This window comes from Delphinus delphis, chromosome 6 (genome assembly GCF_949987515.2).
Source record: "Delphinus delphis chromosome 6, mDelDel1.2, whole genome shotgun sequence".
NCBI classification, from domain to species: domain Eukaryota; kingdom Metazoa; phylum Chordata; class Mammalia; order Artiodactyla; family Delphinidae; genus Delphinus; species Delphinus delphis.
The window spans coordinates 49,470,589-49,491,853 of NC_082688.1; the positions used below are offsets into that span (position 1 = coordinate 49,470,589).

The following is a 21,265-nucleotide window of genomic DNA, read 5'->3' on the forward strand; positions in this document are numbered from 1 at the left end:
TTGTAAGGTAACTTCCTCTTTTCTGAAGAATTTTAATTCCCCTTATATACAGACATATATGGGAATATAGGTAGGCAGTTTTAAATAAGGAGAGGTTTTAAATTTAGTAAATGAAAATTTGGCTTAATACAATAAGTTCTCTACAGTAGTGGTTTTTAAACTCTAGTGTGCCCTGGAGGGCTTGTTAAAACACATTGCTTTGCCCCACTGGAGTTTTTGATTCAGTGGGTCTGGGGTGAGACTTAAGAATCTATATTTCTCACAAGTTCCAAATGATGATGATGTTGCAGTTAGGGACCCTACTCTGAGAAACAAGCGCTCTACAAAGTAGTTTAAATTACATAGAGCAATATTTTGCCTTCTTTTACACTACAGGTATCCTGACTTATTGTATGAACAAAACGTTACTGATTTCAGAAGAGAAGGGATCTAGAACTGCAGAAATAACTGGCTGTTGCATTAAAATATTCTTTTAATGACATAGATTTCCTGCACATTGAAAGAAAATAGTCAATAAATCATTTTTTAAAGCAGTCATAAACCTTGGTATCACTTCAGATTATTTTACAGCGTGAAGTTACTGGTCTGAAATAAAATTGATTGTAAAATGCAAGTATTTATTATCACTATATAGTATTTTCATTAAAAAGGAATTTATTTTCCTTATCAAATAAAATTTTAGAAATAGTACATTGCTGTTGGAAAGAAAATGTATTGTGGTATTTAGGAACTAAATCCATCTAAGTAGTTGAGACATATGAGCTGGGCTCTGGTTTTGTTGAGATTAACATCTCTAAAGTAAATGAATGGTCAGCCCTACCACAGGAAAGACATTTTAAAGTTAATAAAAACTAGCAAGTGACCTAATTTTATTATAAAACAGTAGATAAATTGAAAAATAGGAGTGTAATCAGTAATATCAGAGCTTATTATTAAAAACTTACCTGAGAAAATCTAAACTTAAATTAGAGTAACCTGAGAAATAGGTGGAACTCTTGCGTGACATAGTTTATAATTGCACTGAAGCTTTGAACAGTTTTAAAACAACAACAAAAAGCTCATATTCCTTTTACTTCTGTTTATATTTCAAAAAGGAATGGTCTAGTGTATCAAGAGCCATCCAAGTATTTCACCTGGTAATATGTCTTTTGGAAACTTATCCTAAGTAGTAGTACAAACAAAAGAACTTATAAGCACAAAGATTTTTGTTTCAGAATTCTTTTAGAATAGCAAAAACTTGGAAGCAACCTAAAATGTCTAATTACAGGGGGAAAGGTCATTAAATTACAGGATAGCTACTGAATGAAAACTATTTGACCATTTAAAATGTTCATTTTAAAGATTATATAGAACTGTGGGGTAATTCTTAAGATATAAGAGCAGAATATAAAATTATATTTTAAAATACATATGCATATGAGGAAAGGTAGAAGGGAAAATCCAAAAAAAAAAATAATAATTTTGTTAGGGTAGTTATTGAATGAACGATTTTTTTCCTACATCTCAGTCCAGTGTGTTGCTGTATGTGTGTTTTTTGGTAACAAACTAGACCATATCAAGTCCTACTTAGGAAGCTACAATTCTTGACTTGTATTGGATTTGCCCTACAGATACTGAAGTCAGGCCTTGTAAGTTTTGGAAATGATACAAGCCAGAAAACCCCTTTGCCTTCTACCAAATAGATAACTAAAGTTCCACTGTTGATTTAAGAGCTTCTGTTTTTTAATTTGTTATTTCAAGATTATGAGAATACATTCTTGATTACTGTGTGACATTTATGAGAGTTTCATGTTTTCTTTTTTTTATTCTTGGAAATTTGCTTCACAATGAGGTTATATTAATAGTCATGCAGTATGTTTCTGTAGAAAGGCAAAGTAATGGTTCTTTTTATTTTTCTTTTACAGAAAAGAGCTGATCCTCTCTGGCACTTTAAATCCAATTAAGGACTTACATCTGGGAAAACTGGCCTTAACTAAGTTTCCAAAGAGTCCAGAAACATGGATTCACAGGTTTGGTTAATTTACACCATAGGATTCTTACTTAGAATTTAGAATGGCTGGAGAAAAAAAAAACAAACACAGAATGTGAAGCAGGTCACACAGTGATTCAGAGTATGAATTCTAAAGTCAAATTATATCTACATTTAAGTCTAGATGCCATCACTTTATGTGATCTTCAGAAATTGTTTAACCTCTTCAAGCTTTGGTTTTATCATTTGTAAAATGGGAATAATAATTATACCTATCTCAGAGTAAATGGTTGAGTTTACATCAGATAATGCATGTAAACACTACCATAGTGCCTGGCATATATGAAATACTCAGTAAATTTTAGCTATTATTATTAACTATCTGAAGCAATCATGGAAATTGCATTTAGATATTCAACTGTAATGAGCAACTTGTTTTATTAAACTTGGATTTAATTCATTCAAGTGTGTTCCTGGTAAAGATGGTGATGGTGATGGTTATGGTTATTAAAATTAACCAAGTAAGGGCAACTGAGGTGAATGGTGTGTGGGCTGAACTAGAGTTGCTAAGACCGTAAATGCAAAGAATATTTTTAGGTTAAAGGCCTGAAGCAGATATCCAAAGTGCATGTAAGAACTCTTTTCAAAATCCTGGCTATCTGGAAGCATCCTACTCTTGGATCCCATGTAACTACTCTCTTTTGACTAAAATGAGATGGTGTAGGCTTACTGGTTGGGGTCAGTGAGGAGAATCTCTGAAGAAATCTGTTCTTAAGCCCCTTATAACTTTTCTTACATCCTGAGTATTTTTAGGATCTTAAAGTCAGTTTAAGGTTTCTTAACTGTAATCTTGCCTTTGGCTAGCCTTGCAGAGCAGCTACTTCCAAATGATATAGTTAGCTGTATTTTCTTCCTACTAGAAATAGGGATAGCAGACTACAGAGAGATATATGATTGTGTGAATAGAGGTTAGGAAAGGGGTGGTGGCAGGGGAAGGGAGTTATTAAATATGCAGCCATCAATTTATTGGCTTATTATTTTATAAAGCAAGTTTTGGTTGTTAAAAATAACTTCTATTATTTGAAAACGACAAAATGAGTTTTCTTACTCAATTTTCTGTACCCTGGGTTGGAAATTTTTAATCTAAAAAGAATGCTTTCTTATGAGAAAATATTTGTAAAACCTGAAGACATTAAGTGGTTAGAGACACTTTTTTAGTGCTTTTCATTTAAATGTATGCTAGTGAAAATCTTAAATAGACAAAGGGAAAATCTGTGGATAAAGACATTTTAAAACCTCCTTGGTGGTTTAACTAATCATATTGTAGTTGTTTCCTTCCAGATTCTGTGCTATAATATAGAAATTTTGCTTCATGAAAGCTTAATACAGCTTCTTGTTTGCAAACAAACAAATACACGTAGGATGAGCCATGCACATATAATGAAAAGTGAACCGGGACTTCCCTGGTATCCCAGTGGTTAAGACTTCTCCTTCCAATGCAGGGGGTGCAGGTTCAGTCCCTGGTCAGGGAACTAAGATCCCACATGCCTCACCGGCCAAGAAACCAAAACATAAAACAGAAACAATATTGTAACAAATCCAATAAAGACTTCAAAAATGGTCCACATCAAAAAAAATCTTAAAAAATAAATAAAAGTGAACTATGCTCCTCTTGATTATTTACCAGCCATTAATTAATATCACCCCCTCCCACACACACAGTACCACCACACACACACACACACACACACACACACGTTGCCTTTACATTTCCTGGCCAAATGAAGTTTTGAAGTTGTCATTTTGGAACTGATGACATTCTCTTTTTGACAAATGTTAACATTTCGGAAAGCTTTTTGTTTAATCTTTGTCCTTTATTTCCCGCCACCACCCATATCCGTGCTGCTCAAATTAATTATGTCTTTAAAAACAAAAACAACCCCCCCAAAAAAAAGTTTGAAAACTGGGCTTTATTTTGCATTGTCTATGAATGGAAATTAAATTGAGAATAAAGAAAACTCTGGTTGTTTTCCTCTGTGGTTTATTTTCTTTCCTCATTTCTTTCCCACATGTTACCTTAACAGGCGATGGGTGCTACAACAGCTAATTCAGGAAACCTCCTTGCCTTCCTTTGTGACCAAAGGAAACTTGGGAATAATTCCTGCAGAAAGGACACAGCAACTAATACGAGAAGAGATGGAGGTCTGTGGTGAAGCAGCAGGGAGATACCCAAGCAACTATAATGCCTGGTCCCATCGCATCTGGGTTTTACAGCACCTGGCCAAGCTAGATGTCAAGGTAGGGCTGTTATTCTATGTCCCTAGGCATACTTCCTGCCTGCCATTTAAATCTTCTGGTAGTATATAGTAGTTCCTTCTCAGAGGAGCTTTAAAAGAGAGAAGTAGAGGAACTAATGACCCAGTAGGCCGGAGAGGATTGTAAGAACTGATACCTCCCGAGAAACCCTGGTAATTTTTTTTAAAAAGTTTGCATTCCTCACCAGCATGGTTTTGACACTTTTTTTTTTTTTTTTTTTTTTTTTTGCCGTACGCGGGCCTCTCAGTACTGTGGCCTCTCCTGTTGCGGAGCACAGGCTCCGGACGCGCAGGCTCAGCGGCCATGGCTCACGGGCCCAGCCGCTCCGCGGCATGTGGGATCTTCCCAGACCGGGGCACGAACCCGTGTCCCCTGCATCGGCAGGCGGACTCCCAACCACTGCGCCACCAGGGGAGCCCTTGACACTCTTAAGGCTAGTCCATTGGTAGAACAAAGCAGGTTTAAGCAGTAAGGAAGACTGAGCATAACTCATTTTGCCCTGAAACAGGAAGAGATTATTAAACCTTATGGAACTGAAATTGTTCTTTCTTGGTAGTCTTTTGTTTTGTGACTTAAAGTGCTAAATCAGCTGGCTGCCTTTTCACAATCTCCTCTGCTGGGGAGGGAACAGAGGATCTCACCCAGGTGTTCCCAAACTTGGCTGAATCTGTAAATTACCTGAGAATTCCTGTGTCCCACCCCAGGCCTACTGAATTGAAGTGAAGGTAGGATTTAGAGATCAGTATTTTTCACAGGCTCAGGGGGTTATTTGGATGCAGAGCCAGTTGAGAACTGTCACAGCCTAATCCTTTTAGTTTAGAAATGAGGAGATGGAAGTTTCCATAGAATTTTAATGGCTTGGACTTAGCCATGGTTGTATCATTTATTATTCATCAGAATGAGAGCCAAGTATCCTTGTGCTCCTTCTTACATACTACAGCTTCTCTATTTTTTCTTCACTTCTTGTGGTATCAGTGCCTTAAGAATCTAGGGTACTCTTCTAAAAGCTTCCCAGGCTTGAGACAATTTAAAGGGGTCAGAATGTCTCATGTGGTGCTTTCAGATTAATAGCGAAGCATTCTCTAATTTTTACTCACCACCCCCTTCCTACGTCTCCCTTCAGGTCCCCTCTCCCTTCTCCCCTCTCTGTGTCCTAGCCAGAGATTCCTCCAGGATAAATAGGAGAGCCTTCACTTCTGAGGGATTTTAAGCCAACAGTCTGGAAGAGAAGCCCTTCCCTCCAGTTTACATGGCTTTGCATTTCAGGAGGGGAGGCTACCTAATGGAGTGGAAAGAGAAAAGACAGAATCACATTAACCTGAGTTCAGATTCTGGCCCTATTAGCTGTGTGTGTAAAGTAAGGCTTTAATGTTTTCATCTGTAAGATAGGGGCTCTACTGCCTGCCTCAGTGGATTACTGAGAATTACTTGGGGTAATGTGTATAAAGTACTGGGCACCTAATAGAGGCTCACTAAATCTTAGTTCCTTTCTCTGCTCCCCATAGATAGAAAACTTAGATGAAACTTGCCTACCAATTTGCTAGGTCAACTCAGTGCAATTCATTCATGAAAAAGTAGTGAAACCCTATCATTCCCAGACACTGTTGTATACACTGGGTGAGGCATAAAGACAAAAAGCTTGCTCTCAACAAATTGAAAAATCTAGTTGAAGAAACACATACCGACAGTTACAAAGCAGTGTGACGCTTGCAGGAACTGAGGGAATCTCTGGGTACAGTGGGATCACAGAAATGGCTCCTCATCCAAACTGGGCTCATTGGAAACAGCTGCCAGAGGGAGGGATGCTACACTGTGGGGGTGTCGGGAGGGATGAATTCAAGTTATCTGGTGGGTTGTGACGGATATGGAGTGCTTTAAAACCAGTCATCTCCGCTCCACGACTTGGTATCCTGTGGGAGGTGGAAAGAGGTAAGGGGAGGGTTGAGGATAAAGGAAGGCAGAGTCCAGGTAAATTGAGAGGTCTTTGGAAACTTTCCTGCCTTTATGTGAACCTTTTAAAGTGGCATTCCCATAAATCAGAAACATGAGGCCAAGGTGAAATTCTTGGTTCCTTGAGACCATCCATTGTTGAAGATGACAACGCGTTAGTAATGTGTTGACTTATCTGCCCTGGTCCACTGCTAGCCTCACATGTTGTCAGTCTGCCCTCCTCTGCCCTTGGGGGGACTTGGCACTCTTCCTGTCACCACTGCCACTGTCTCTCACTCTCAGTGAAGTGCGCTGAATTTACAAAATCCCCTTTCTGTTCTTGTAAGCCATTGGGCCCAGCTAGGAGATCATGTACTATGCTTTGCCTGTTAGAGGAAGTAATCACAAAAGTACCAGTTGTCTAGAGCAGCTTAAAAATACATATGAACTGAGTGGCATTTTTTTACTTAGAAAACTGAAAATGATTTTTTAAAGTGCTGATATTCAGCATTGATAAGGGTATAAAAACAAGCATTGTAGAAATTGGTATAATCTTACCAAAGGGCAACATGGCAGCATTTACCAGATGTTACCCCCGCAAAATGTGTGTTATCTCTAATCTAGCAGTTCTGCTTCTAGGAGTTCATCCTAAAGAAAAAATGGGAGGTGCAGTATGATATAGTGATTAAAGGCTCCACTCAGTGGTCATACAGACGTAATTTGAATCTTGACTCTCCCACCAATTTGCTGTGTGGCCTTAAGAACGTTGCTTAGCCTCTCTAACCTTCAGTTTTCTCATCTGTAAATTGGGGATGATGATAATTCCTACCTCATCGAGGGACGTAAATTAAGTGGGAGAATCTACATAACGTGGCTATCACAAGTGCTCATACTAATTGATCAATAAACACTGGCTGTTATATTAAATATGGGAGTTTGGTATATAAAAATACCACTTATAATAGTGAAAAACTGGAAACAGCCTAATCCTCTAGTAACAAGGGATTGGTTACATTACAGTCCATCAAAAAGTGGAATATTTTATTGCTACTAGAAATTATATTCTAGAAGATTATTTAAAGAAAAATGTTCATTATAGGTTAAGGATATAAAACTAAATAAGAGATGGGCCTACTACAATTTTTTTTTATGTTATTAGCATTGAATGCTATTTAACATGTTTAGAACAGTACCTGGCGTATTGTAAGTGCTCAACAGATATTTATACACACAAACACAGTGGTGTTACAGATATATTTTCTTATATTTTCTATAAGCATGCATTTTCTAGTCAGAAAAAAAAGGTTAGAGAATAAAGAATGTTTACCAGTGCTAGGGAGTAGAATTATGAGAGGTCTTAATTTTCTATTTTTTGTTCCCTGTAATGTTTGTGTGTTTCAGTGGACATACACTGAAGTAAAATTTTAAAATAGTCTAATTTGAGGGTGGGGTGGAAGGAAACAGTCACAGTTGAACAGAGTTCATTACTACTAGCCAATTGAAAGCTGATACCGTGTGTCACCTGAAAAAGCACATAGGGTCATTTCTCCAAAAAAGATATACAAATGACCAAGAAAGACATGAAAAGATGTTCAACAGCATTAACCACTGGGGAAATGCCAATCAAACCACAGTGAGATACCATTTCACACAACTAGGATGACTAAAATAAAAAAGACAATAACAAGTGTTGACAAGGATGTAGAGAAATTGGAACCCTTATACATTGGTGGTAGGAATGTGAAACAGTGCAGCCACTGGGGAAAAGTTTGGCATTTCCTCAAAAAATGAAACATAGAAACACCATGTATGACCCTACAATTCCACTGCTAGGTATATATCCAAAAATATCGAAAGCATATGTTCATACCAAAGTGTGTATGAGAATGTTCATAGCAGCATTACTCATAAAAGCCAAAAAAAAAAGTAATACCCCAAATGTCCAGTATCTGAGGAATAGACAAACAAAATATGGTATATCCATACAGTGGTCTCTTATTCAGCCATAAAAAAGGAATGAAGTTCTGATAAATACTATAACATGGTGAACCTTGAAAACAATATGCTGATTGAAAGTAGTATTCCATTTATATGACATATTCAGAATAAGCAAAGCAGATTAGTGGGTGCCAGAGGATAGGGGGAATGGGGAATTAGAGGACTCCTAATAGGAATAGGGGTTGTTTTGGAGAGGATGAAAATGTTTTGAAATTATAATCATCAGAGATAGGCAAATGAAAACCACCTCACTCCTCTCAGAGTGGCTGTCATCAAAAAGTTTATCATCAAAAATAACAAATGTCGGCAAGGATGTAGGAAAAAGGGAACCCTAGTACACTGTTGGTGGGGATGTACATTGGTGCAGACACTATGGAAAACAGTATGGAGGTTCCTCAAGGAACTAAAAATAGAGCTACCATATGATCCAGCAATCCCACTCTTATTTTTTCATAAATGCTGCTTTTCTTTTTATCATTCCATTTGAAATTCTTTAGTTTGCAGATTTAAAGAATTCACTGCTGAATTTTGTCTTACCTACTTAAAAAAGCCATTTATCATTGATGTTAAGTAAGTTTGAGACAGATAGTGAAAGTCATGAGCACTTGAAAATTCCTGTTATTCTTGCATCATGTTTTTGTAGTAAACCCTTAGAATTAAGTAGTGAACAAAACAGACATGGTCTCTGCCCTGATGACACTTACAGTGAAGAAGAAATAATTACATTGAGTCTATTGTTGAACAAATAGTAAGTTAGGTATAATACAGATTCATTAAATGCAAAAGAAAGTTTCCACCAAAGTGATCTCTGAATTTATATTTTTCCTTCAATATAAGCATTACTTGAAAATGAACACCCAAATGTCTATCATTATTTTAGAATCTGTCTTTTCTGTGTGTGTGCCAGTCAGAATGTGATCAAAGTCTAGGGAAAGGTCCGTAAATTCTGCGGCAGTAAAAAAAAAAAAAAAAAAAAAAAAATCAATTACTTTATAAAAGAAAGGGAAAATTAGAATTTACTGAGCTTCCACTAAGTGCAAGCTTCCACTAAATGACAACACTGGGCATTATATACAAAATATTGGTAGGAATGGTGTTGTCAAAACAAGAAATGAATCAGAAGAGAAATCCAAAGCATTAATGGAGAAAGTAAAACCTTTGGCAATTCCTTATTTCACTTCCCTTTTTTCTTCCTACAAGATTCTTCTTGATGAACTATCTTCTACTAAACACTGGGCGTCCATGCATGTTTCAGACCACAGTGGATTTCACTACCGCCAGTTTTTATTAAAGTCTTTGGTTAGCCAAACTGTGACAGATGGTTCTGTATTGGAGCAAAATACGTTGAGAAGTGAGCCAGCTATAGTTCTTCCAAAAGATGAAGAAGCAGTGGCTTCAGCAGAGGAATCAAGGATAAATCTTCCCCATCTTCTAGAAGAAGAAGTTGAATTCACCACTGATCTTATTGATTCCTACCCAGGACATGAAACCCTTTGGTGTCATAGGTAAGAGAAAGGAAGATCTATTTCCTGCATAAAACTGTGTGTGTCCTTATGAGAGCTACAGAAGGTCTTACATCTGACTCGTGCCTACTTGGGTAAATATGGTAATCTGATTGTGGAACTTTGCTTGAGTGCTTCAGAGGAGTTTGTGTTACCATATACTCCTGCTCATGGTCATGATCAATATGAAGTTCCTCATGCAGATCTTTGCCAACGGATCAAGGTGGTGGCGTTCATCCTTGACTGCGCCACAGAATAAGGTGTGTTACTTTCAAACTAAAGAAAGTTTCTGGACTCCCTCCTTGGAGATCCTGATACTTAGCATATCTGGGATGGAGTGCTGCCATCTGTTTTTTAAAATATAAAGAAAAAACCCTGACAGGTAAATTTGATGCACAGTCAGGGCTGAGACCATTGATTAGACCTTGAGAATAGTTAGACATTTTTATTGTTCTTCCCAACCGTGATGGCCTGCAGATTACTTTACCTTAAGTATAATCTCTTGACACTTTTTGCTTTTTTAAAGTAATATGTACTTTGGGAGTGAATCAGGATTATTAGGAAGGAGTGAAAGAGGGTTAGCAACCTCATAACTTGAGTTTTAAGAACCTTTGACTGTACTTTTCATGTTGAAATGAAATCCAGGTATGGGAACCCCCGATTGATTTATTTTGGATTATCATTTAGTTGGAGGCATCTCTGGCATTATATCTACAGATTTTACTTCAAGTTACAGGATTCTGTTTGTAGACAAAAGAGTTGCCTGTGTTAGGCAGGAGGTAGGCATTTTAAATATTTGTGTATTTTTTAAGTTAAATGTGATTTGTTCCCTTTTTCCAGTCTAATTATATTTGGAAGATATATTAGAAGATGGAAGACAGTCCCCCTCTTTGGCATCTTCATAAATACAGAATTTTCTTTTTCCCTTAAAAACAAAACATTTTTATTACACATTTTTAGGAGAGAAGATAGATCTTGACTTGCATGTTTTGTTGTTACCGATTTTTTATTGCTGTTTTATATTTAGACACATTAATAGCAAGACTCAAAGAATATTAAAAATTATATTTGTGTTTGAGAGAGAGCTAGATCATTAGAACAGAAACTTTCTTTTTTTATATAAAAATTAATTGGAGTTTGGAGTAGGGAGAAGAGACAGTTGGGATGACCTGTATATTACAGGAATGAATTATATTTTCTACTGATTCAGTGCCCTTAAGCAGTTTATCAGCCCTTTTAAGATTTGTCCTCTGTAAAATGGGTGTTATATGCTCCTTTGTCTGCTCCCAAATAAGCTGGGAAAATGAATAGAATTCTCTTTTAAGGGCTTAGAGTTATTAATATGAATGATGAAGTATAACAACCTAGAAACTACCTAAGGTAGTTTACCTTATTTTGTACAGAGATGTACACCCCTTTGAGTCACAAATTTTGGAAATTAGGCACATGGATCTTCATTTTTAACAAATAACTCCAGATGATTCTAAGGGCAGGAGAACTCTCCTTAGAGGAAGAACAGGAACTGTGTCTTTTAACATACTTTTCTCAGAGCCCAGCACATCCCTACTGCATGTCGGTGTTTAATAAGACTATAGTGCTGGGTTTAGGGGAGAATTCAGAGGGTTTCTAAGATAATAAGTCCAACCACAGCAGTTCTGTTCTTATTAAAGAAAGTATTGGATAGAGGCCATACACTAAGCCTCTAGAGGAGCTAATATTTAATTCTCTTGTTTCTGAAAATCACTTGTCTTTTAGGATATCAATGAGGTTAATTTTTGGTTTTGTTTTATATTTTAACTTATAGCAGAGATTGAGCTAAGACCCATTTCTAGTTTCATATTATAGTAACAGGTGTAACAACACCAAGTGATTGTCATCATCTCAGTCCATTTTTTTTAAACACCTTCGGGGTAGTATTCTTTCTCACAAACCAGTAATCTGGGTTTGTGAGGCTCTGTCCAAATACCCAGAGACTACATCTTAACTATTCTTCCTCCTTCCCCCAGATAGCTCTGGGTTACGAAGGGGGCACTGAACTGAGTACTGTATGTTTTAAGATTATCAACTTTTTTGTCTTTTCTGAAAAGCTTGACTTTGTGATGTGATTTTTCTTTTTCTACTCTCTTCCTTACCCTCCTCTTTCACAGGCGGCATGTTTTCTACCTTCAGCATCACTTAAATGGTAGGTTTCCTCACAGCGTGGTCCAGTTGTCACCTGCAGACAACCCAGGGGGGACTTTGAGTGACTTGCACCTCATCCCAGCAGGACCGCATACATCTCAGGCAATGGAGGTGGATGGACTCAGTGACTCTAGCAAGCAAGGCTATTCCCAGGAAACCAAACGCCTGAAGCGGACCCCTGCTCCAGACTCCCTGGGCCTGGAAATGGAGCACAGGTTCATCGATCAAGTATTGTCCACCTGTCGGAACGTGGAGCAGGCCAGGTTTGCCAATGCATACAGGAAATGGCTGGTTACATTGAGTCAATGAAAGAGGTGGATTAGTCCTGCAAGGTTCCCCTTTTAGTGCAATATTGCTTTCCTTTCTTATTTACATAGTTGCATGAACTGTTTGCTATTATTGTCTAACTATATGTGCTTCATCTTTAGGTTAAAAGTCCATAGTAAATCTTTCATTTTATTTATTTTGTTAAGAACTGGCATTCCTTTGGGGATAAAATAATTGTGTAGTTCCTTCCTGCTGAACAGTGAGTCTTAATTTTTTTCTTTTAAACTTCTCATCCTTTATATTCCTGTACTTGAGGCTTTTCTCATTTGGTTCTCCAGATTGGTTCACACACACCTCAACCCACCTCAGTGTGGTTGCTGCATAGGCTAGTTTTTTTTTTTTTTAAATTAAAAATGTATGTTGTAGTTTAGCTTAAGAACAATACAAATTCAAAATTACTTGATCTAATTGTTGTTTTGAGAATCAAATGGCCAGATGGATGGATGTGTGAAAATACACACCATTTCTCTTTCTCTAGTATGTTCTACTCAAGTCATAGACCAACATAACCAAAGTCAGAAGTATTGGAATTTATATGAACAACATGCTTCCAATATAGTCCATTTTAAAAATGGTTATTTTTAAAAAAAATAATTTTAAGAGTTTATGTAATTGTAGTAGAAAATTATTTTTACTACTAGCTTTGATAGGTTGTTTTTACCTCAATTAAAATCAATTTTAAAAAAACCTAGAATGCTGTTTTTAGTTATTACTACTTACTTTCCTCCAGATTCACCATGAAAAATGGGAAGCTTATGCATAGAAATGTGTCCATTAAAAATCTTCCTTTTTAAAATTTAAGTTATTAAGGATACACTGGATAAACTATAAAGTTTTTGTGAAGTGATTATTAAAAGTTTACTGGCAAAAGCCAGGGGGGATGAATAGTTTTGAAGGTTAGTTCTTCAGTCTTTATTTTAAAAAATAAAACAGTTTAAAAACTTTGATACTAAATTTATCAGGGACAACGTACCAAAGTATCCACCTTTTAGCTGTATCTTATCTTTTCAATAATAAGGGCTGGGTTTTTTAGGTAGGTGAGGCAGGTGTGGGGAAAGTTCCAGGTAATGTCTAATGTCTTAATATGAAAGAATGCTTTGCATTTCTTCTTTCCACACACCTTTCTCTTTATTTTCCCATTCGATTTTTTTGTCATCTCCACTTTTGTATATTTTTCCTTATCTGTTATATTTCATGGATGTGTACTAAACATAATCTCCTCTCTGTTTCCAGTTAATTCCATACCCCATTAAACACACGCACACATACACACACACACACACACAATATGAATATGAACTGCCCCTCTAAAAGTTCCCCTAATGATGGAAGTTGTCTATTATCTTGTGTGTGTTTGAAATGTAATAGTGGCAGAAACAAGTGTGACCACTATGCTTTGCCTGTTTTCCTCTTTATTTGCTAGGTCACCTGTAGGGTGAGAAGACAGATGTAGGGAAAAGCAGACCTCTCCTATACCACTGTTACGGAGACTCTGGACTTGAGTGAGGAGCATTTCTTTAAGGGAAAAGAATAGGTCCTTTACTTGTATGTCATGATTTTGTTGAGTGGCAAACTGTCAAGTGAGACTTAAGAACACCAAAAAAATTGTCTAGACTGGTCCTTGTAGACAGAAGCTGCCTGTCCTTCTCTCTTAGGGCAAAATTTACCCTTTTTTAGCTTTTTATAGTATTTAGGTGAGAAAATGATTGGCATTATGAGCATAAATCTATGACCCTTTGTGTACAAAGCATATTTTGATTCAAATACCTCAAGGTCTACCTAGACCTCTATGGATAAAACTATTAATTTATGATTTTTAGCACCTGTGGGGCTTGGGGGGCAGACTACACACAGATGACATGGAAGATTTAGCACATTCCACTAATATATGTTGCCAAATTCTGGCCTCACTCAGTATTACCATTCTTCCAAGCATCATTTTAAGTATCATCATTTTAAGTATTAAGTAGTAGGGCTTCTTATGCTTTGATGTGAGAGTGTTGAGACATGAATACAGACAATCCTCTGTGAAACATCAGCTAAATTTGATAATGCTCCACATCTTTTTATACCTTCCACAGAGTCTCTTGCCCTTCTTTGATGTTAACTGCCTTCATGTGTTTTAAGTCTCTTAACCCACCCTTACATGAAGCCATGCAGTCCTTTAATATATCTTGGTCTCCTGTCTTCCTAATAGCTTTAAGTAGGGAGTAAAAATACAAATATCCAAAGGATACTGTTTATATCTGACTTTTGTGTGCTGCTTTATTTCTAAAATTTGCAGTTTTCAAGTGTTCATTCACTGAAAAACCTAGTATTGCCCTGGATGGTTGTATTTTTTCCCTAAATGGTTCACATCTAAACTCACTAGCTGTAGCATGATATTATCTCTTGGAATGAATGAGCTCATGCAGTGGAAAGGATGTGTCTATTTTTAGGGACTCATTAGTCTTCACTTATTTTTCTATAAATATGTCATTGTTAAAGGAAAAGATGATTTAGATTGACACAAATGTCATCCATCTTTCACTGGAAGAATTGTAGGCCATCCTGTGGATCAGGAATACTACTGACAAGCAAAAAAGCAATAAGATCTGTAAATATCTCTACCACTACCCCTCCCCAACCTGACTTTTTTTTTTTTTTAAGTGTACCTATTTTGGTAACATGGTGTTCCCAGATTCTGTGTGCCTTGCACATTGTAAGGACTCATTAAATATTTATTAAATTTATGAATGATTTAACTGAAGATGAGAAAGATCAATCATGAGTGATACATAGAGTGAGTTATGATTGAGAAATTGATGGAATAGAGCAATGGATTGTGAATGAATGATGTACTCTGCCTTCATGATACTTAGGGGGAGCTATTGCATATAGAATAAGTTAATTTAGATTTTTTTCCTGCATTAAACTACTTTGTTTATGCTTGTTAAATCCCAGCCAAGAAATGCAGCTGTATAATATCAATTAACTGTACTATAATGTATATTAAAAATTCATAGAAAAATGAAGAACATTTGCAAGAACACTACTTTCTATTCACTTATGATGTTGGAGGACAGATCTTGCCAATAGAGCCATAGCCACTCTTGGAGTATCTGAGGAAACTGATTTCAAAGACGTGTTGATCTGTATCTGTGCATGAATAGTCATTTTAGACTCAAAACCCTTTCTTTTCTAGGTTTTAGCATTTTATTACCTCTTTGAAAACTCTGGGCCCAGACTTTTGAGTCATATCTCTTATTCCTATGGTACAATTCTAATTTAAATTAAAGGCTTCATTATTTATCGGATTAAATATACAGGAGGTCACTCAAAGCCACTTAAGTCTTCAGATAAGGGCTTATGTAACACAAGATGTGCAAACAAAAGTTCTTGGATTTTCATGTGGCATTTTGTAGGAAAGCATATATGGTGGTAGGCTGTGTCATTTAGATATATTCAGGTCATGTGAATTCATGCTTGTTTAGACACATACCTACATGTGTGTAAAAACTTTTAATATTTTTGAGAACAAATTGTCAGCCTAGTATTTTTCTCTTAATAGCACAAGATGGTATCTGACATGAGGGCTAAATATAATTTAGGGATGCAACTACCACTTGCTATGCAGCAATCTCATTTCTACCTTAGTTCCCCTGTATTAGAGAAGATGCTAAATATTTAGTTTATCAAAGGAAGTAAGAAACACTTTTGTTTTTGCAAAAAGCTTTTGTGAGCTTAGTTATTTTGTTACTAGAAAATTATATTTTAAAACTTTAAAATATCTAAAGTATGCTAGAAAATTTGAGCAGCATTGTAACAACTGAACTTTTTGTCTTCTAAGTAAATTTCTCAAATAGAACTGTGCAAACCCTAGCACTTTACGTGCTGCCGCCTCCCTGTACTTGAGTATACTCTGTAATGTGCTCCTTTTTATTAGAGAAGTTCATGGAGGCACAGGAAAGCATAGGCAAATTCAGTGTTATAAAGGCAGTGAGCAGGAAAAATCAACCCTGAGAATTCTCCTTACCATCACACAGTGTCTTTTAAAAAATAACTGTATATACTGTGTTCATTCGAGTGCCTTTCTTTTTGGGGGAGCAAGATTATATTTAAGTCTAACATTAGGTAGAAAACAAAGGATGAAAATTTTATTAAACAGTTGATTGACTCATTATTTTATTTATTCCACTTGCTAGGCATGGCCCAATGGAATATTTTATCCTTAAGTGAGTTACTGATAAGAGCAGGAAGGATGCTTTGGTTTGCATGTCATTAGTTATCATTTTTAAGCACCCTACCAGGAAGAATTAGTTCTTTCTCAGTGACAACTGATGTTTTTGGGGTTGGAGGCCTCACATTTAGAGGACGGCATATGCATAAAGATCAGCCAAAAACCCTGTGCAGCCCATGTTTAAAGGGAAACAGTGGCCCTCTGCCCTAAAAGAAGCGCCATACAGTTGTCCTAAATGAATCCTTTGCCTCATCTTAAGGACTTTTAAGAACCCCATCCCAAATTTAGTCCTACGTAAGATAGTTGAGTGGGGGGAAAAATGGAACCTTAATCTTTTCAAATATTGGAGGAAAAGAGGCAAATACTGAGATGAAATTTAAAATGTGGCTTTTTATGTATTTGGGTATGGAGAGGGGAGGGATAGGAGTTCCATATTTCCAGATAGCCAATAATTGTTAATTGTAATTTCATTAAAATATATAGCTTAAGATGCCAAAGTGCTTTTCGGAGAACTGTCGAATAATGTATTCCTAACGGACAGCAATAGGTCATGTTCATAGTGGAAACAGAAAACTGTTGTGTCAGTTGTGGATCTGGGGGGTAGGGACTTCAGGCTCCCAACTTTGACTTCTGTATTCTCACTAGGCCATGTTAACACTGTAAAACCAACCCTTTACTTAAAAAAAGAAAAAAAAAAATAGAGAGCAGCAGCTTACTCTGCTGATGAAATCTTGTGCTTCCAAGAATATTAGCTATATATAGCTTGTGCTTTCTGGACAATAATATGGTCCACAAAGCTAACCCTGGCATTTCTTTTTATTAATCTGTTATTATTTCTCAGGGTGTAGGAGATTTAGTAAATTTAGGATAAAATTTTATATTCAGTGGCCAAAAAAAGGCAAAAATATGCTAAGTATATTACTAGCTCTTAAAATTTTAGTATAGATAGTATTTTTTATAAACTACTACCAGTGCAGTAGCTCTGTGACTGCCTCATTGTTCATCTCACTGCTTCAATCCCTGTGGTTCTATTATGAATGTTCTCTTACACGTGTCTTCTACGGAAATGGCTTCTGTATTGCATTATTTTCCATGTTTTGCAGAGGTAGGAGTGCTTTAGTTGACATCAATCTCAGTTTTTAGAAATTCTATTGAGAAAGTGATTACTGTTGGTTTTCAAACTGACAACTCTTTTGCTTCTTAAAACTTCAGTTTCCCTGAAAGAGTGCTTTGTGTCAGATCTTGTACACGTTCCGTATGTTGCATAAAGCCTTGCACCTTGTAGGAATTCAACAGGTCAGAATTGTTAAAGGCTAGAAAGTTGAAACTAGCTTATTTATCTCTGTCTTATCATCGTTGTCCACATTCTTAACTTCAGGAGAAATACAGTATTGTGCTGAAGATACATAACCAGGTTCAAACATACAAGGCAAAGATATACAGCTGTACAGCATTGTAAGTGCAATTTAGATACTTTTAAGGCACACATATGTGTGTGTATTCACATATATGTATATATATTTAAATGAGATTTGGAATTTCAACTTATATACTGGTTTTACAAAGAATTTTATCCAAAGGACTTTTATTTTCATACTTGCTTGAAGTGCTTCTGTTTAAAGGCAGTTTTCTTTATTAGACCAGCCCCCTCAAGCAAAGTTGGAAACCTAACACAAGTGCCCATTTGCTTGAATTAACCAGATGTTGCTGTAAACTGTTTATAGTAAGTCTTCGGTTGCTTGCGAACCATGACATTTTGACTTTTCTTCCATACCTTTAGGGAATCAGCCTTAATTTAAAGTATGGCAGTCACTTTCCTCAAAGTACTATGCAGCATACTTCAAATGTTTATTTATCTTTATAAAGTGATCAGTAATAAATTTGAGGTTTTTCAGTGTCATAGGGATGAACAATTTCACATGTCCAGTTATTGACTCATACAGCATTCTGTTAGAAATGCTAATATGTTATCCTCCCTCACAAATGTCATTTTGCATTTGGAGCAGATATTTTTTTTCTTGTTGGTTGAAGAATGAGTATAGGCTGAATGCAATCATAGTAGGTGCTTAATAAATATTTAGTTCATTATTAATCTAACATCAAAGTAACAGCTTTCAGAAAGGAGACTGTTGTCATCTTTTCATTGAGGAGTATATTTTTAGAGTAATATATGTTTGAAACTGAAAAATTTTCTCATTTGACATGAATTATTAGGCTTATTTAGGTTGGAGTTAGTAACGTGTAATAAAAATGCTGTTTATGTAGAAATGGTCTGAAGACAGGAGATGTGAAAAGTTTAAGTAGTATCTCTTTGTGCAAGGCACATTCATAAATGTGATTAAATGTCTTAATAGGCTGCTGAACTCTAGAGAGAACTGCTGTAGTCTTCTGCAATCATTGGTATATCTAGTATTATCTAGTATAGGTACTGTTTATTTCTCCCTAAATCTTGGTTACTTTCCAGTGTCTTAAAAGTAGTCATGGGCTTCCCTGGTGGCGCAGTGGTTGAGAGTCCGCCTGCCGATGCAGGGGACACGGGTTCGTGCCCGGGTCTGGGAAGATCCCATATGCCGCGGAGCGGCTGGGCCCGTGAGCCATGGCCGCTGAGCCTGCACGTCCAGAGCCTGTGCTCCGCAAAGGGAGAGGCCACAACAGTGAGAGGCCCGCATACCGGGGGGGGAAAAAGAAAAAGTAGTCATGGTAAGGTATGAAGTTATATTAAATAACTTCTACTTGTTTTTTGAGAACATGTTCAAAATGAAGGAGAAATTTTTATGAATAATATAGTCGTTTCAGAGTCTATTAATTTGTGGCTTTCAGAGCATTTTTGACAGACTTTACCTAATGCAAACAGATTTAAACAGTTTAAAAACAAGCATTCCAACCTGAGCTGTGAGAAGCAGCGTGTGCAGCACAAGCGTATTTAGGCATTGCCTCCTGGCGAGGTTCTTGATGCATGGCTATGACGCTGGCTTCTGACTGAGGTCACCACTGTTGGTATTGTATTTTGGTGCTTGTTGTTCCTAGGAAAATAATGGAGTATGTACTAGGTTAACTTGTTTTTTGAGTTGGACAAAATAAAAGATGAGGTATTATGAATATACCAAATATTTATATCCTCTACTACAAAAAAACTAAAAAAGGAGGAGGGGAAGAAAATGATAAAAGAGCAATGATCTTTTTTTTTTAATAGCTTCTAAAAACCTTTTTTTCAATCCACGTCTCTTGGACACTAGGTAGTTGCTTACTTTAACACTGAGGGACTTTAAGGGATAGTTCTTAGCTACTATATTCTGCTATTAGAATCCGTTATGTGTGTTAATTTACATTGCTTGAAGATTCTCCAGAAAATGGAGCATTTAAGTAGGTTGCAATCAGTGTTGTTTTAAGATTTTCTTTTAGGTTATGGTTAAATGGACAAGTTACATGTATGATCTGTGGTGCAAGGTCAGATCCTGGGCATTAAAGATAAGTTTGGCTAACTTATTTTACTGAAGATACTAATTGTCTTCACTATTAAACTATTTTCCCCCAATATAACAGTCTGCATTGAATTTCCTTTAGCTCTAACCATATTCTAGTTGACGTTTTTTAAGGATTAAATATTTTGTGAATTCTTTTTACACTTAAAATGTGTAATTGCAGAGGCATAAAAATAAATTTTGCAATAACGTACATACAGAGTGTGTTTACGGTGTTCTGAGAGTTAGTACTCCAGAGCGCTTTAAATGTGATGCTAAGTGCTAAGGCTGATGAAATGACTATAGACATCTGTATCAGTGCTATCCAGTAGAAATAAATGTGAGCCACATATGTAATTTAAAATTCTCTAGTAGCCACATTAAAAAAAGAAACACATAAAATTAATATTTTAATTAACCCAATATATTAAAAATGTTATCTTTTAGGTATGTAATCAATATACAAAATAGAGGTGTTTTACCTTCTTTTTTCTCCATAGTAAGTCCTCAAAATTCAGCGTGTATTTTGCACTCATGTGCATCTCAGTTCTGACTAGCTACATTTTAAATACTCAAAAAGCCACTTGTGGATGAGGGCTGCTATACTGGACAGTGTAGATTCATAGAATACAAAGTATGGCTTTACTTTAAATTGGAGCTGGTGAGGTAGGCATGAAATTATGGTACTTTAAAAATTATTTAGTATACTTAGAAAAGCATCGAACAGAATTGTCCACTCGTTTTTTTGTCTTCATTTAAAATTTTCTCTAGAAGTAGGGTCAACCAGTTTCAATTTGCCAAGCATTATTTAAGAAGGAAGGATTTCTGTGCATGTAAAATACCATGATATGCTGATTATAACAACATATTATTAACAACACATTTTTCAATGTGTTCACTAAATTCTGTCCTGTTTCTTCAAAATAATAGCTTAAATTGCATGTTAATTATATATCTGTACCTATTTTGTTTTTATATTATTGTTATAATACAATAATATGTATTAACAAACAGCCCTCGGATTCTAATCTGCCTATGCAGCTGTCCTCCAGTACTTACTGGTATACATATTAAGTTGTAATAAGTGGCAGAAAAGTAGAATGAACTTTTTTTTTCCATTATATTTGTTTTTATCATGTGACCATGTACCAAGCCAGCTATAAATTATTGTATTTCTGTAGAATATGGAAAATAGTGTTTATGTCTTGTCTTTGCTAAATGTTTGCAATTTCTAAGTAAACTTTTCATCTCCTAAAATGAGTGTTAAGTGTGATTTTATTTTTACTTGTGGTGGTGTTTTAAACTCAACTTCAGTCTCCCAATTTGTCCTGTTTAATTGCTGTGATAGTGGTAGTTGGGTGGA

General features: G+C 36.1%; 1 protein-coding gene across 2 annotated transcripts in view; it reads left to right on the top strand.

Moving 5' to 3' along the window:
• The window catches only part of PTAR1 (protein prenyltransferase alpha subunit repeat containing 1), a 48,107-nt gene extending 26,958 nt beyond the window's left edge, over positions 1 to 21,149 (top strand). For both annotated transcript variants that reach the window (XM_060014641.1, XM_060014642.1), the window contains 4 exons: positions 1,905 to 2,009; positions 4,054 to 4,267; positions 9,413 to 9,717; positions 11,862 to 21,149. In XM_060014641.1, coding sequence (XP_059870624.1) covers positions 1,905 to 2,009; positions 4,054 to 4,267; positions 9,413 to 9,717; positions 11,862 to 12,204 — 967 coding nt within the window. In that variant the 3' untranslated portion in view covers positions 12,205 to 21,149. The remainder of the gene's footprint in view (positions 1 to 1,904; positions 2,010 to 4,053; positions 4,268 to 9,412; positions 9,718 to 11,861) is intronic.
• Positions 21,150 to 21,265: the final 116 nt, after the last annotated feature.